Here is a 13,852-nt window from a genome sequence, read left to right as displayed (position 1 = left end):
ATTTAAATTTAATATATATAATAATTTAAATTTTTAATTATATAAATAATTATTATAAAGATTTTTAATATATTATTTAAAAGAAACTTATAATTTATAAGTTTTATAAATTTTTAATATATTAGAATTAACTTTAATTATAATTATTTTATTAAATTTAATAAGTTTTTATTATAATTTTTAAGAGTGCTTTAAGGATTAAAACTTTATAAGAATTAAATATAAAGTTTTTAAAAGCTTTAAAAGTATTTTTATTATAATAATATTTATATTAAAAAGAAAAAAAAGTATTTAAAGCCTTTATTAACTTTAATAAAATCCTTTAAATAAGTAAAAGCTAGTTTAATTTACTTAAATAACTTTAAAATAAATTTAAAAAAGTAACCTTTTACTTATTTTTAATAATATATAAGAAGTAAAAATAATAAAAGTAATTATTTCCTTTTAAATTAAAGTTTAAATTAATAACCTTTAAGCTATTTAAGTTAAAACCCTAACTTTAATAAGGGTCTAACTTTTTTATTAGTTACTTCCTAGCTAGCCTTACTACTTAGTAAGATAGTAGTAATAGTTTTAGTAGCTTTATTTAAGCTAGCTCTATTATATAATAAGGTGGTAGTAATAGTAGTGGTGGTAGCGGTAGCTTCGCCTTAGTCTGCTTTATTAAACCTTAAAAGAATTATATTATTAGTAAAAATAAAGATTATAAAGAAGAGAAGGATTACTATTTAAATAAAAGTAGACTAAACTTTACTTTTAATAAAGACTTTAACTTAAATAATAATTACTACTTAAATAATAATTTTAATTATAGTAATAATTATAATTTTAATAATTTTAATAATTATTACTTTAATTAAAAGAAACTTATTTAATGTATATTAAAGTAATTTAACTAGTTAAGCTATAAAAGAATAAAGAAATTATTAAAGAACTAATTAAATTAACTAATAGTTATAAATTAATTAATAATTAATTATAATTAATAAATAACTAAGTGACGGCTTAATAAGTAATTAGTTAATTAGTAATTTAAATTTAATTTTATTTATTAAAGTAATTTAAATTTAAATAATTAAGGCGATTTATAAAATCCTAATTTAAAGTCTTTTTAAACTATTTAAATTAAGTAAATTATAATTATATATTTAATAGTAATTTTAAGTAATTTAATAATTTAGTTAGAAACTACTTTATTAATAAATAAAGCTTTTTAATTAGTTAAAAAGAAGATTTTAAAAGATTAAAAAGGTGTTAGTGTAAGAATAGTAGGCTATAGTAGATTAGCTACTGTAAGTAAGTAATAGGTAGTCCGTGTATATATATAAACTAAGCTTAGTTAGTAAGTTTAACTAACCTAACTAAGTGTTTTACCGCTTAGTTAAATAAACCTTTAACTAATATAAATATATACTACTTTAATTAATTACTTCTTATATATAAGTTAAGCTAACTAATAAACTTAATTAAATTAATCTTTAAAAAATATATTATATTTTATTTTTTTAAAACTTTAATTATTTACTTTTAATTTAATAATTAAATTAAAAAATATTAATAATTAATATTTAAAATTAAATATATTTTAATATATATATATTAAATTAAATTAAATAAAAAAATAAATATTTATAAAATAATAAATAAATAATTTAAAATTAAATTTAAATAGTATAAAGTATATATATTCTTAATACTCTAACCTTAATTTACACTATAGCATCACTATATAAAACATAAAAACATAATCATTAACTATATATTTCCTTAATTCCTTAATTCTTTATCCTCCCTCTCCTAGCTTTTACCCTCGTGGTTTACAAGGGCGTTCCTCCTAGTATAGGGCTTCTCGGCTACTAGCTTGAGGGTACCATTGCTGATGAGGGCGTTATCACTAGTAAGGGCGTTACTGGCGAGGGCGTTGTTGACGCTGGTGAGGGCGTTGATAGCGAGGGCGTTACTGGCAAGGGTGTTAAATGCACTTGGCTGGGGTGGTGTGGGTGTGGAATTCGTTGAATTGTGTGCTCTGATTGGTTGGTGATACTTGTTGCCCTGTACCATCCGTTTGTTGCCCTGCGAATATCCGTTCTCTTAAGTAAAGCTCTCTAGGAAAGACTACATAGAAGTCTCGTCGAACTTTAGAAAGTCTTGTACTATAATCTACATTAGTGGGCTTGCTTGAGGGAGTGAAGCAGTCTATTGGAGGGACTATGCTCAACATGCTCAGTCTCGTTAACGCAGCATCACAAAATAGGAAACCTGCTGTACAAACAAAGCAGCCAGACAAGACAAATAGGCAAGTACAGTGAGAACCCGCCTACTACTACTATCCTTCCCACGGCGCCGGCAGTGGCGGGGCGCGCGTGTTCTACCAAACCGGCCAGCTGGGCGCTGCACGATGATCTCCCACCGGCGGTGAGGCTCGACCGAATTGTGAAAACACATGAACGAATGTTACAGCATAACCCCCAAGCCTCGCCCCATTCTAAGGCTCCCTCTTCTCCGCTCCCAGCCTCAGGATCCAGCCGTCCCCCAGCCTCTTGTTCGCGCCGTCCAGGCCGCCCCACACGACAATCCCCCTCTCCTCGAGCTGGCCCATGTGCGCGGTGGCGAACCAGCCCCTGGGGCCGGGGCCCTGCGCGACGGCGGCGGCGTCGTCGTCCTCGTCGTCGTACGCCTCCGTCTCGACGCGGAACCACTTGCCCTCGACGGGCCTCTCCTGGCCCTTGCTGCCGCTCCTGCCCCTGTTGAAGATGCTCATGACCGAGGAGGCGGCGCTGGGCCGGGGCAGCTCGTACGCCCAGATGTCGTCCCAGAACTTGCCGGCGGCCTCGTGGCCCGAGTCGCTGGGGTCCCGCTCGCCGAGCAGCAGGATCAGGTACTCCCTGCCGCCGACGCCGCCGATGGTTACGGTCTGCATGCCCGCGACGCTGCGGTTGCCGGGCCAGTGCGGGTTAGTCGGTGCCGCCTTGGGGGCCGCGCTGGCGGCCTCCTCGTCCTTGACCTCGCCGGCCGCCGCGTTCTCCTCGGCGGCGGCGACGAGCGGCGCGGCGGGGCTGTCGGCGAGCTCGGGGAAGATGCTCTTCCACTGGCCCCTGGCGCTGAGGACGACGTCGCTCTCGCTGCTGACGTTCTCGAAGGAGTCGACGCCCAGCTCGAGGTAGTCGAGCTGGCCGCCCTCCTCGCCCTCGCCGTTGAACCCGCCGAACCGCCAGAGCCTGCTCCCCGCGACGCCGAGGCTCGTGCCGCCGCGCGGCTTGCCCGGCGCCGAGGGCAGCTCCTGCCACACGCGCGAGCGCACGTCGAACGCCCACGTGTCGTTGGCCCTGCCCTCGGCGAAGCACCCGCCGTGCACGATCAGCGTGCCGTACCCGTCGTCGTCCTCGTCCCGGCTGCTGTTGGCGACCTGGCCCACGGCCTTCTCGCCCTCCTGCGCCCACTCGGCCCACGTCGCGGCCTTCGCGTTGTCCCTCCTCGTGGAAAAGTCCCGCGGCTGCTCGACCCCCACCGCCGAGTGGTAGCTGCGCGCCGCGGGGTAGAAGTGCCTCTTGTCGGCGAATGCCGGGGAGATGGGCCCCGCCGCTGGCAGGAGCGGGTCGAGGTAGCTCCACAGGTGCGTCTTGGTGTCGAACACCCACACCCGGCCGTGCTCCGCCAGTGGAGCCATGTCCGGGCCGCCGCGGCCACCAAAGAGGAAGATGCGGTTGCCAATGACGGCTGTGGCGTGTCCCACTCGGGGGCATGGCACGTCGCCCAGGGATGAGCGGTCGATGTCTGTGGCGGGGCCCTTGCCCTTGGAGCTACTGGGGGTCGGCCCGTCTGCGATGTTCTCTGAGCCAGTCACGACGTCGTCGGAAACCTCGGGCGGGGAGGCGAGGGGGACGTCAGCCAGTTCTTTCTCCTTGGAGTCGTCGTCCTTGCCGTCGTCGCTGGGGGCAATGACGGTTGGGACCTGTGGAACCTCTTGCTTGGGGGCTGCCTTGGGCTTAACGGCGTAGTAGTCGGCGCCGGCGCTGCTGAAGGGCAGGGTGATGATATGCATGTCGTTGTCGACGGGCTCGCGCGGCCGGATCTCACCACCGAATATATAGGCGCTGCCGCCGACAACGTTGACCGAGTGGGATGATCGTGGCATCGGGGGCACGTCGATGCGTTCCCAGGTTGCCTTTTGTGTCGGCGTGGCGGGGTGTGCGGCCCCGTACGGGAAGGGTGGCATCTTTGGCAGCCTGGAGGAGAGCTCGGATAGGTTGGGGAAGTTGGCGGGCATCGCGGGCATGGCTGGCATTGATGGCATGGCTGGCATGGCCGGCATGGCGGGGAGTGTTGGTCTGGGGATGTTGCCCACCGAACCTTGGGCTTGGTTCATGAGGTCGGTGGTCCGACGCTTGAGAGATCCGAATGTCTCCATGGCTGATGGCTGACTGGCTGTGTTGATGGAATTGGTGGTTTGTGAGGGAGTGGAAGGGAGGAAGGTTCGTCAGCTGTTGATCTGGGGCGAGGTACCCCGTACAGTGTTGGCGGATGGAGCTTGTGCTGCCTGCTCTCTTTATTATTATCCTGGTGGCTGAGCCCGTTTGCGTGTCTGTTGCTGTGGAGGAGCTGCGGCTGCGGTAATGAGCAGGGAGCTTCGCTGTGACGTAGGCGCGGTCCGTATAACGCCTGATCTGCGCTCGCTTCAGCCACGACGACGCTCGGCTGATCTGCAGATAGACAGCGTACAATCAAGGCAGCCACTTGGCGATTGAGGTTTTCACATCAGACAATGTCGATGTATAACTGAAGAATAGCAGCACCAATTCCTGGTACAGGTCAATCGACTTGGTTGAATTCAGTTGACATCCCAGACGTGCTATACGAGGTACGGAGCCGTTCCCGATTGCGGGGTTCAGAGCTGGTGGACCCTGACTCGGACACCATTCAGCTGCTCAGGGGAGAGAAAGTGTCACCGAGAGGTCAGCATTGAAGGGTTCGGGTACCAAGTGGGTGCCATACCCCCCCCCCCAAGATTGGACCCCAGTTTCGACTTACACTCATTACATGGACGGCCCCACATTGTCTGTTACCTATCTAGGTACCTAGGTACGTACCTAGGTAGACAATTCAAGATACTCGAATTTCAATTCTCGAATTTGTATACAAGGTAATGTGCGTAGTCATTTCAAGCAATACATGTGAGGATTATCTGACGGACTGCCGTATTCCAATAAAACTACCGATAAGAAAGAAAAGGGACAGAAAAAGGACAGGGCCCACACGCTGAATTGTCGGCAGCTAGGCGGTCTTCAATGTTTCGAATAAGGTTGTGGCAGCGACTTACTAGTACGGAGTACTCCGTCCAATATACTGGCCCAACTCTGTAACGCACCCATCCCAGCACTTAATGTATCTTGTAGTTGTGATATAGTCAAACAAAGTCCTGCTCGGATTCGTGACTTTCCCACACCATCAGACTCGGGCCAAAGACCAAGAGAAGAAAGAAAAAGTGGAGGTTGACAGGAAGGCTGCCGTTGGGACGCAGGCCGAACCGGGTAGGCTGTCCACCAGGCGCTCTTACCAGCTGGACTGCCTTGCCATCTTCTGCACTCCAGCTAAGAGGGATGAAAATATTGCCGATGGGAAATATTCATGCCGACAGAAAAGCATGCTGCCGAAACTGAGGACTTCTGGGTTGAAACGCCATGATAATGCTTTCAAGCCGCATCCAAACAAAGGGAACTGACTAGGGTGAGCCTCTCGTATCTGCTGTACCCATTTTTAGCATTTTACTTCCACTGGGCAGGCAAACATATCATGTTCACACAACGGAAAAGGCCAGTTTTAAGGAATGTCATCAATTTACAGCTTTATATCTATGTACAGCTCCCCATTATCGTTCTCAGCCTCCTCCTGCCGACGCCTAAAGAATGTGGTATATAAAGTAATGCAAAACGGAATAGAAACCAGAGAGGACGACTGATCCCAGATCAGCCACGTCCTAGTGCTCAACCAACCCCCTCATCCAAGTTGACCAGGGTATCGTTTGTGTGGCTCGCTTTTTGGGTCTGGAGTAGAATCCATGACCTATTTACTCCTCGGTCTTGAGGGCACGGGCGAACCTGCGCTTGGCGAGGTTGTACTCGATGGCCCTCTTCTTGGCAGCGGGGCTCTGGGTGAAGGCGACGGAGCCACCGAAGGGGCCGGCGAGGGCCGAGTTCTGCATGCGGGCAATGCAGACGTTGTTGGCACCGCCGACGGAGCCGGAGCAGGTCATGCCAGCGGGCATCTGGATGGCGATGGGGAAGTCCATGGTGGCAGCGCCGGACAGACCACCGATGCCGATGCCGGGAACGTCCTGGGTCATCTGGGCCTCCTTGAAGGCAGCGGGGTCAGTGCCGCCAGAGGTGGCGTCGATGGCGCCGGTCAGGGGGCCGGCACCGTCCTGGTTGACCTGGTGGAAGGTCATCTGCAGGGTACCATCGTCCTGGGTGGTGGGCAGACCCTGGGCGGCGGCCATACCAGTGGCGGCCTTGACGGCGGTCTCCATGGTGCCCTTGGGGGTCTTGGTGCCACCGTTGGCAGCACGGGGCAGGTTGGCGCGGCGGGCGAGGGCGGCCTCGTGCAGCTCACGGGCGGCCTTGACGGCGGAGGTGTTGCCACCGGCGCCGTCCATGAAGAGAGCCATCATCTGGGCGGCATCGACGGGGCCACTTCCGACAGTGCGGCCCAGAGCGGAGGCCTTGGAGGTGCCGAGCTCATTCTTGCGGATGATGGAGGTGTCGGCCTCAGAGCCACATCGGGGAGAGGCGCAGTCACGGGGAGTGCCATCAGCGACCGAGAGACCGGGCAGGGTCACGCCGTTGGCACCGTTGACGGTTGCGACGACACCGTGGGCGAAGACATCAGTGGCAGCGAAGGCCGCGACGAGGATGACGCTTGAGTACTGCATTTTGGCTGATTTCTGGTTTGGTGTTTAGACCGGAGAGACAAGTGTTTACGAGGCGAAAGAGGAGCTGGCTGAAGTGGATATATAAAAAAGACTTGTAAATAAAAACTTGGAGCTCCGGGCTCTGGTGCAAAGAAGGGCTGGTGATGAGAGGGAGACTGATTAGATGAAGCTGCTGATGATGAGAGGAGAGAACTGGAGCGGTAGGAGGGCCATGAGCTCTGAATCTTATAGAGATTTCAGATGCCAACAGTCTTGGTACAGCTTGGCCTGCAGCTTGGCGATGCTTGACAGGCTTGGTTCGCTGGGCGCCAAGTTGCCATGCAAAGAGTTCGGACTCGAGGTGCTCTGGATTCTCAGAGATCAGGTGAAGCAATGATCCGACGATGCAGTTGAGGCAGTGAGGTCGTTAGCCCGGGCACAGGGACGGGAGAGGCCATGCCCGCCATGCCTGCCATGCCTGCAGGTGACGGGAGTGGCTGCAGATTCTCGTTGCAAGGGGACAGTTTGGGTTGCGATTGGCTGTCTTGTGGGGAACAGGTCGGTTTGGTGTGCGCATCTCCCGGGTGAGCAAAGGGGTAAGGCCTGTTGTCACTAGCCTCGGGAAGGATGTGGGAGGGCAGATCAGCGCGGGCTCTCCCAGGCTTCAACGGGGCTTGAGGGCCCGTTATGCAAGGCAGATTTGGTTCCGATCGCTTGTGGTGACAGGGGATGTGCTTGTGGGCTCGTCGTGGTCAGGGTCGAGGGTCGAAGGTCGAGGAACAACAGAACAACAGTCGGTCATGTTTTGGAACCGCATCCCAGGCAAGGAGTGGGAAGGGGGTCAGAGAGCGCTTGCGATTTGCTGATCAGGTGAAACGAGGTCCGTTTAAGCATTTGAGCCGCACTGGGATTCGCTCCACAGCGACGGGGGCTTGCAGGGGTAGAAGGGGTAGTGCACGCCGCTCGCAGCAAGGGGAGGAAGGCAAGGCAAGGAAAGAGCCGGGGCTAGTGGGGCGCAGCCGGCTCTTTTCCTCCTGCCCTCCTTCTCTACCTACACACTGGTCCCTTCCCAGCCAGGGCCAGTCGGGAGGCTGGGAACACAAGCAGGCTGCGGCTGCCCGTCCTGCCGCCCACTCGGGTCGTCGCCTAACCCAAACCCAAACACCCAAACAGCAATTGACCCTGATCTGCCAGGGGTTGGGCAGATCATGTCAAACACCGCCCGTCACGTCTCCTGCAACATGGCGCCTACGCTTGAAGAACATCCCCTTACCTAGCCGACTAGCCTACCTCTAGCCGCCTCCCCGTCATGCACTTGCAGCCCCCGCTTGCATCTTCGCGACTAACTCGGTTCCTGGCCGCCAGGGAAGATTCTCGAGCATCCCTTCAGCACCACATGACAGATCATTAAGTGTTGACAGGTGCGAAGCAACTCGAGGCACCAAGTTGGGGCGCCACCGCTCGTGAATAATGTGCCTGAAGAAAGTGACAAATTAAGCGCATGGCAAGGCAAGCTGCAGCTCGGCAATCATCGCTGCCTCCGATATCCGGAACTAATCCCATCACATCTTGATCACATAGAAAGTCTAGGAGCAACGCTTGCATATGCTTTCTCAGAGCCACAGCCTCACGGTGCATCTGCGCTCCCCGCAGTTACCTGATCTGCGGATCAGCTGTTTGCCGCCAAGAGAAACGATTCAATCTCGTCGGTGCAATCGTAATCGGGATTGGAAACGAGGAGCCCCCAGGGCTGCTGCCTCTGTCTTGTTCCAATTGGACACATGCCTGTGCACGCTGGCTGGCTGGCCGACATCCCACGTCCCATATCCCACATGCGCCCAGAACCGTCAGAGAGAACCCAAGACTCGTCAAGCTTCTCCCAAGACATGTCGAGAGGCTTGGCCACTATTGATGGCTTATCCACTCAGCACTCGGCGCCGAATCACCATCGTCTTCGCCGACTTCATCCCGACTCTTCTCTCGTCTCAGCAACAAAATATAGATGGCATAACTCCGTACCAGCCTGCCAGCGCGGCCAATGCAACCCCGGGTCGACTCAACGCCGCCCCGTGCGTTGTTTCCACCTCATCCCGTCTCTGCCGTACGCAACCTCTCGACGACGTTGTTTCCGGCCCCCCTTTTCCCACGGCTTTTTTGTCATCTCCTCAACATGAACACTCAAGGTCCAGGTGCTTAGTGCAAGGTTCACTTAATCCGGTAATGCTTCCCCTGCTGAATGGCTGAGTCGTCTGGACTAGTCGACCGTGACTCAGGATTGGCGCCGCTGATTCGTAGAGCCAGGATGGGCCTTTCTATCCCTCAACCTCGGTTCCTTCGGCGTTTCGATGCCTCCAAAACAAAACAGCGCTTCACCGAACATGTTTGGGGCGCAGGTTGCGGCCCCCAAGCAGAGTTTTCTCCTCTCCTGAGGTTGACGCTGGAGTCATGCCTCTACTTTTGGCGTCAGGGAGGACATCATGCATTGTACGAGATTGATTAGGGTTCGCCTGTTGTGATTAGTAGCCGCCCTGGTCAGGCGCTTCCAAGTGCCTCGGGGCTGGTTGTTCCTGCACACAAATATGCAGGGGCCTTCAAACACATCGCAGCTTTGTCTGATTTAGGAACGGGCGACAGAGGCAATCTCACTCTCCCGCAGCCAAAGACCCGTCCCAGCTCGACGTCTGATGGTGGCAAGGTCGTTGAGCCCGATGCAGGACCAAACTCGCTCGATTAACGGTTCTGAGTCTCACCCCATAATTTTTCACATCTTTGGATTTGTCACACAGTACTAAGTAGTCTTGAGCGGAGTAAACGGGTTGCCATTGAGGCAGACAACCACGCCGCTGTAGTTTCTTGGAGTGTCCAAATTTCTCTTTTGTTCAACATGCTTAACACAGCCAAAAAAGACTGCACAGGAACGAGAGTGGTTTGGTAAAGATGAAAGATTCTTATTTCCCCGTCCTTCTTTTGGGACAAGTCTCAGTGTGACAGAGAGTCTTTTGCTAATTAATACGCTCAAATAGTTACGAGTTGATGTCGCGAAGGCTCACATGATGAGGCCTCAGTCTTACCCAACCCAGCCCGAGCCATCGAATGACCACAGCCTACAGCCCTGTATGAAATCACAACATTGCGTACAACTTCCAATACTTGCCAGTACGTCACGAGTTCCTTGTTCTCTCAGAGCTTCCCACGCGAATCGACCTATATTTCACAGGAAACATGTTTAGACATTCCTCAGCGGGACACAAGACGAACAATCCCTCGCCAGCCACAGATCGATGAGTCGTTCCTAAGAACAACCCTCGTGGAGACAGAGTGTGAGTCCACGGATGGTACTTCAAGCATCCAAGTTGGTAAGCAACGCAGCGTCACTCGAGGTAGGTGTTTGACAATCGTGTATCAGCAGCTATGAAAGACTAGGAAGACATTTATAAGTTGAAATGGTCCAGCATCACAAACAGAACAGTCAACCAAGGAGATAGATAGCCAGAAATCGTTACACCATCAAGAGCCACAATCTTGTCCCCTATAATCCAGGAGCAGTGACCCGGAGGACAAAAGAAGATAATATCAAAACTGGTCCTCCGGCCGCGCAAAGCCCCTTGGGGGCCGCGCATGCCTCCCACTCCTCTTGTCAGCCGCCGGCTTGCCAACCGGTGCCTCAATGTTGCTACCAGCCCGGCCCTCGTCCTTGGGGCGCCAGGACTGGTCCTGCGGCTGCGCAGCAGCAGCCGCCGCCGTCTTCCTCTTCTGGCCGTATAGCTTCATGAACACCTCCGGGTGCTTCCTCTTGACGTGTGGCTTGACATTGTCCGGCCTGTTGCGGAAGGACTGCGGGCACGCCGGGCACAGGTGGTCCTGGCTCATGTGGTTGCGCTTGAAGTGCTTCTCCACCGCCTGCCGGAGCTTCGACGGCGACCTGTTGCCACCCGTGGTGTCCGGGCTCCACTTGCACTTTGGACAGCTGTGGGGGGAGGGGGAGGAGGGGGAGGAGGGGGAGGACTGCCCGTCGATGGTCGTGGTGCTGTTGGGGGACGAGGGTGAGGGGTTGCCCTCGCTTGCCACGAGGGTTTCTGCCATTGACATGTTGGCGCAGGAGGTCGGGGAGGTCGGGGAAGTGAATTCGGCGCCGAAGTCGGAGTCCAAGTCGGTGACGGGGGTGAGGACTTGGTGGCCGGCTATGTTTCCCACGTGCAAGTTGGTAAAGATGGACCCGCGTTGGGATTGGAAGCAGTCGTCGATCTGGTGTTCGAATTGCTGCAGGATATCGGGGTAGTCGGCATTAGGATCGCGGTTGAAATGGATGCCCGGCATCCCCTCCGTGTTCGCCCCATGCTGCTGGATGTTTGCGGTCTCTTCCAACAAGAAATGCTCTTCTTGCAGAAGGGGTTGACCTTCGTGAAACATTGTTTGATCTTGGAGATCGGAGCATGTCGACTGGTGATGGAAGCCACCGTATTGCAGGTGTTGACCGTCAGAGGGTGAATGCGTGATGCCGGCATATGGGAACCCAATAGGGCCATCTGAGCCTGGCAGTTCGTACCATGGGGATTCCGATGGGGTCGCCATATTGTGAGGAAAACGCGAGGCTGAAGGAAGTTCATGTGCTGAGAAAGGGGTCGGCAGCTCGCTTCGGTATGATGAGGTCGTAGCTGCAGTCAGGCCGGATAACTCGCAACACATATCGTATAATTGGGGTGGGCGAAGCTGTGTGTCTATCTTGATGGATCCAATCATTTCATGCTTGGTGGACAGACCGAGATCCTGTGGGTTGCAAGTGGGCTTCTCGGCGCAATAAGACGTGATGGAGGCTAGTTCATTGGCCTTGGTCAGGCTGAGGTTGGATGAGAACGACGCTGCCGTCGGAGAAGAGCCAGGAGAAGAAGGTTGAGATCGAGGGCTGAACTGATCCCGGATACTGTCCATACTTTTCGTGAGCTTCAACATGGCCTTCTGTCCGGGACTTTCAATGGCAGCGGGCACTTGGGCAGTTTTGTGACAGTCGGGGCAGGTATATTGTCTCAAGTTGGGCTTGAGGCAATCCTCAAGATGACTGATCACGTCCCGGAAGTTCTTAAGCTTTGCATAGCAACTTGGAAGAGGGCAATCCCATGGACTCGACGGCAGTTTGTTCTCATTTCGGTAGATATACCACTCCATCAGAACGTACTTGATATATTTGTGTGGCCAGGGCTCAGAGATGCGGTTCACGAACCTGCGCTTCTGTTAGTTATTCATTGCTCATGCACGGGAAATGGTCCATCAAACATACAGGCAGCCTGCGTTGTGCTGACCACTCTTGTCAGGTTCTGCCGGATATCGAGAGAGCTGATCAATAGTTTCATCCGGGCTTTGGGGGAATTGGTATGTGTAATTCATGACTGCCGGGGAATTCACCAATCTCTTCTCTTAGTTACGATGTTGTGGAATTGAGACAATCGCGAGGCTGCACCCAAAACTTTTCCAGGTCCTCGACTTTGCACAACGTCCTTGAGTATGCCCCCAACCATATCCAAGGGGACTAATCCATTGTTATAGATTATTTTGGCAACAGACTTCTGTAATTTCCAATGCCCTGGATTCAGGATCGGTTCAGCGGTCCCGTTGTCGGACACTATCGCCCTGCAGACTTTTGAGGCTCGCAGGTCCAAGTCGTAACCGGCGTCGTGTTCTTGCCTCAGCTATGCAAGGGCACTTTGCATAAAACTGGCAGCACTTGTTGCCCAAGGCAGAAAAGAAGGGACCAGGTGACTCGACCCTGCATGAAAGGGCCAGCTTCAACAGTGAGAAACACCCAGTAGACGACACACAGGGCCAAGAAGCTTGAGCATGATGAGGAAACACAAAGCTCTTGAGCAAGACGAAGGTTCGAAGGGCACATGTGGAAAAAAGGCAGGTGAACGATCGCTTGAGGTTGTGTCGTGGCAGGGTCGTGGGTCGCCATAGGGCGCCGGCGGGCGCCGGCTCCGGACGTCGGGAGTATGGGCAGTGACAGTACCGGCGCTGCTACTGATATGCAGTGACGAAGGGTTAGTATAGCATGGAATAGATCGAAGGGAACATGTTTCATCGGAAGGGCAACCGGTCTCGTCGAACCGGCAGGGTCATCAGTTGACGAAGGGGGCAATGCAAGTGTGCCTGGGTCATAATCCGAGCAGCAACATCCGAGGACATTGTCGTGGTTCCAGTCGTTGCATCGTTTTCTTCTTGTTTTCGGTGAGCCAGTCCGACTAAGGCAACAGAGCCTCATGGCGGGGACATCGTAAACGGGCAGTGCCCTCCCTGCCCCGAGGTCCGGCTCGCCCGAGAAGGTCTCGGCGGCTGCCAGCAAGCAGCAGGCAGTTTTTGAGGCAGGGTATCGAATGACAAGAATCGTCAGGTGGATCAGGTTCATGAATTTTCAGGAGGGGACTTTCTTTCATCGAGAATTGGAATAAATTGCAGGACGGATACGTCGTCGTTATAAAGTGCCAACAGTCGTCGTTTTTGGATACCGCCTGGCCCCCAGGGCTCTGACCACCAGGGCCCTGGGGCTGAAATCCATAAATATTCTGAGAGCTGTAATTCTTGGAATTAGTTCTGGGGCCCTAGCACCATATGAGCAAAGCTGAGCAAAGCTGAGCGGCACTGGCAAAACGCCCCTAAATTGACGGCAGTACACCGTCTCCATCTGACGGCAGCGCACTATCGTGATACAGCAGGGCATCACTCAGCGCACATTCAACCCCTCACCTGAAGGTAAAGCCGTGCCTTCTTCTTTGGGCGTAGAGGCGCAGCATGACGAGCATTTCAGCGCCCGGGAGATAACAATTCGGTCACGGCGGATCTGCCCAAGCCGTTCGCGTGCATACTAAAGTGGGGAGTCGATGGGGTCATTGGTGGTGTTTCTCACACACACACATGCAAGGTCGAATTGGGGGCGATGGCTGGAAATTCAGCACGCCC

General features: G+C 51.5%; 3 protein-coding genes across 3 annotated transcripts; all 3 read right to left on the bottom strand.

Moving 5' to 3' along the window:
• Positions 1–2,178: 2,178 nt before the first annotated feature.
• On the bottom strand, positions 2,179–5,047 carry KVR01_001861 (uncharacterized protein). Its single transcript, XM_044785796.1, has one exon. The coding sequence runs from the start codon at positions 4,406–4,408 to the stop codon at positions 2,486–2,488; it is 1,923 nt and encodes a 640-aa protein (XP_044649816.1). The 5' UTR covers positions 4,409–5,047; the 3' UTR covers positions 2,179–2,485.
• A 768-nt stretch (positions 5,048–5,815) lies between these two features.
• Positions 5,816–7,746, bottom strand: KVR01_001557 (uncharacterized protein). Its single transcript, XM_044784703.1, has one exon. The coding sequence runs from the start codon at positions 6,923–6,925 to the stop codon at positions 6,065–6,067; it is 861 nt and encodes a 286-aa protein (XP_044649512.1). The 5' UTR covers positions 6,926–7,746; the 3' UTR covers positions 5,816–6,064.
• Positions 7,747–10,370: 2,624 nt separating this feature from the next.
• Positions 10,371–13,387, bottom strand: KVR01_001473 (uncharacterized protein). Its single transcript, XM_044784518.1, has 2 exons — positions 12,180–13,387; positions 10,371–12,122 (listed from the first exon to the last, which is right to left on the bottom strand). The coding sequence occupies exons 1-2, from the start codon at positions 12,284–12,286 to the stop codon at positions 10,478–10,480; spliced, it is 1,752 nt and encodes a 583-aa protein (XP_044649428.1). The 5' UTR covers positions 12,287–13,387; the 3' UTR covers positions 10,371–10,477.
• Positions 13,388–13,852: the final 465 nt, after the last annotated feature.

Source organism: Diaporthe batatas (genome assembly GCF_019321695.1).
Source record: "Diaporthe batatas strain CRI 302-4 chromosome Unknown Contig00002, whole genome shotgun sequence".
NCBI lineage: Eukaryota > Fungi > Ascomycota > Sordariomycetes > Diaporthales > Diaporthaceae > Diaporthe > Diaporthe batatas.
The sequence above is the reverse complement of the archived record's forward strand: the minus strand, read 5'-3'. Positions and strand labels throughout refer to the sequence as shown.

Excerpts from the sequence above, each read along its gene's own strand:
- KVR01_001861 (XM_044785796.1), bottom strand. The coding sequence starts at position 4,408 with ATGGAGACATTCGGATCTCTCAAGCGTCGGACCACCGACCTCATGAAC.
- KVR01_001557 (XM_044784703.1), bottom strand. The coding sequence starts at position 6,925 with ATGCAGTACTCAAGCGTCATCCTCGTCGCGGCCTTCGCTGCCACTGAT.
- KVR01_001473 (XM_044784518.1), bottom strand. The coding sequence starts at position 12,286 with ATGAATTACACATACCAATTCCCCCAAAGCCCGGATGAAACTATTGAT. Across the intron at positions 12,123-12,179 it reads CAGCACAACGCAGGCTGCCT|GTTCGTGAACCGCATCTCTG; the intron begins GTATGTTTGATG and ends ACAGAAGCGCAG.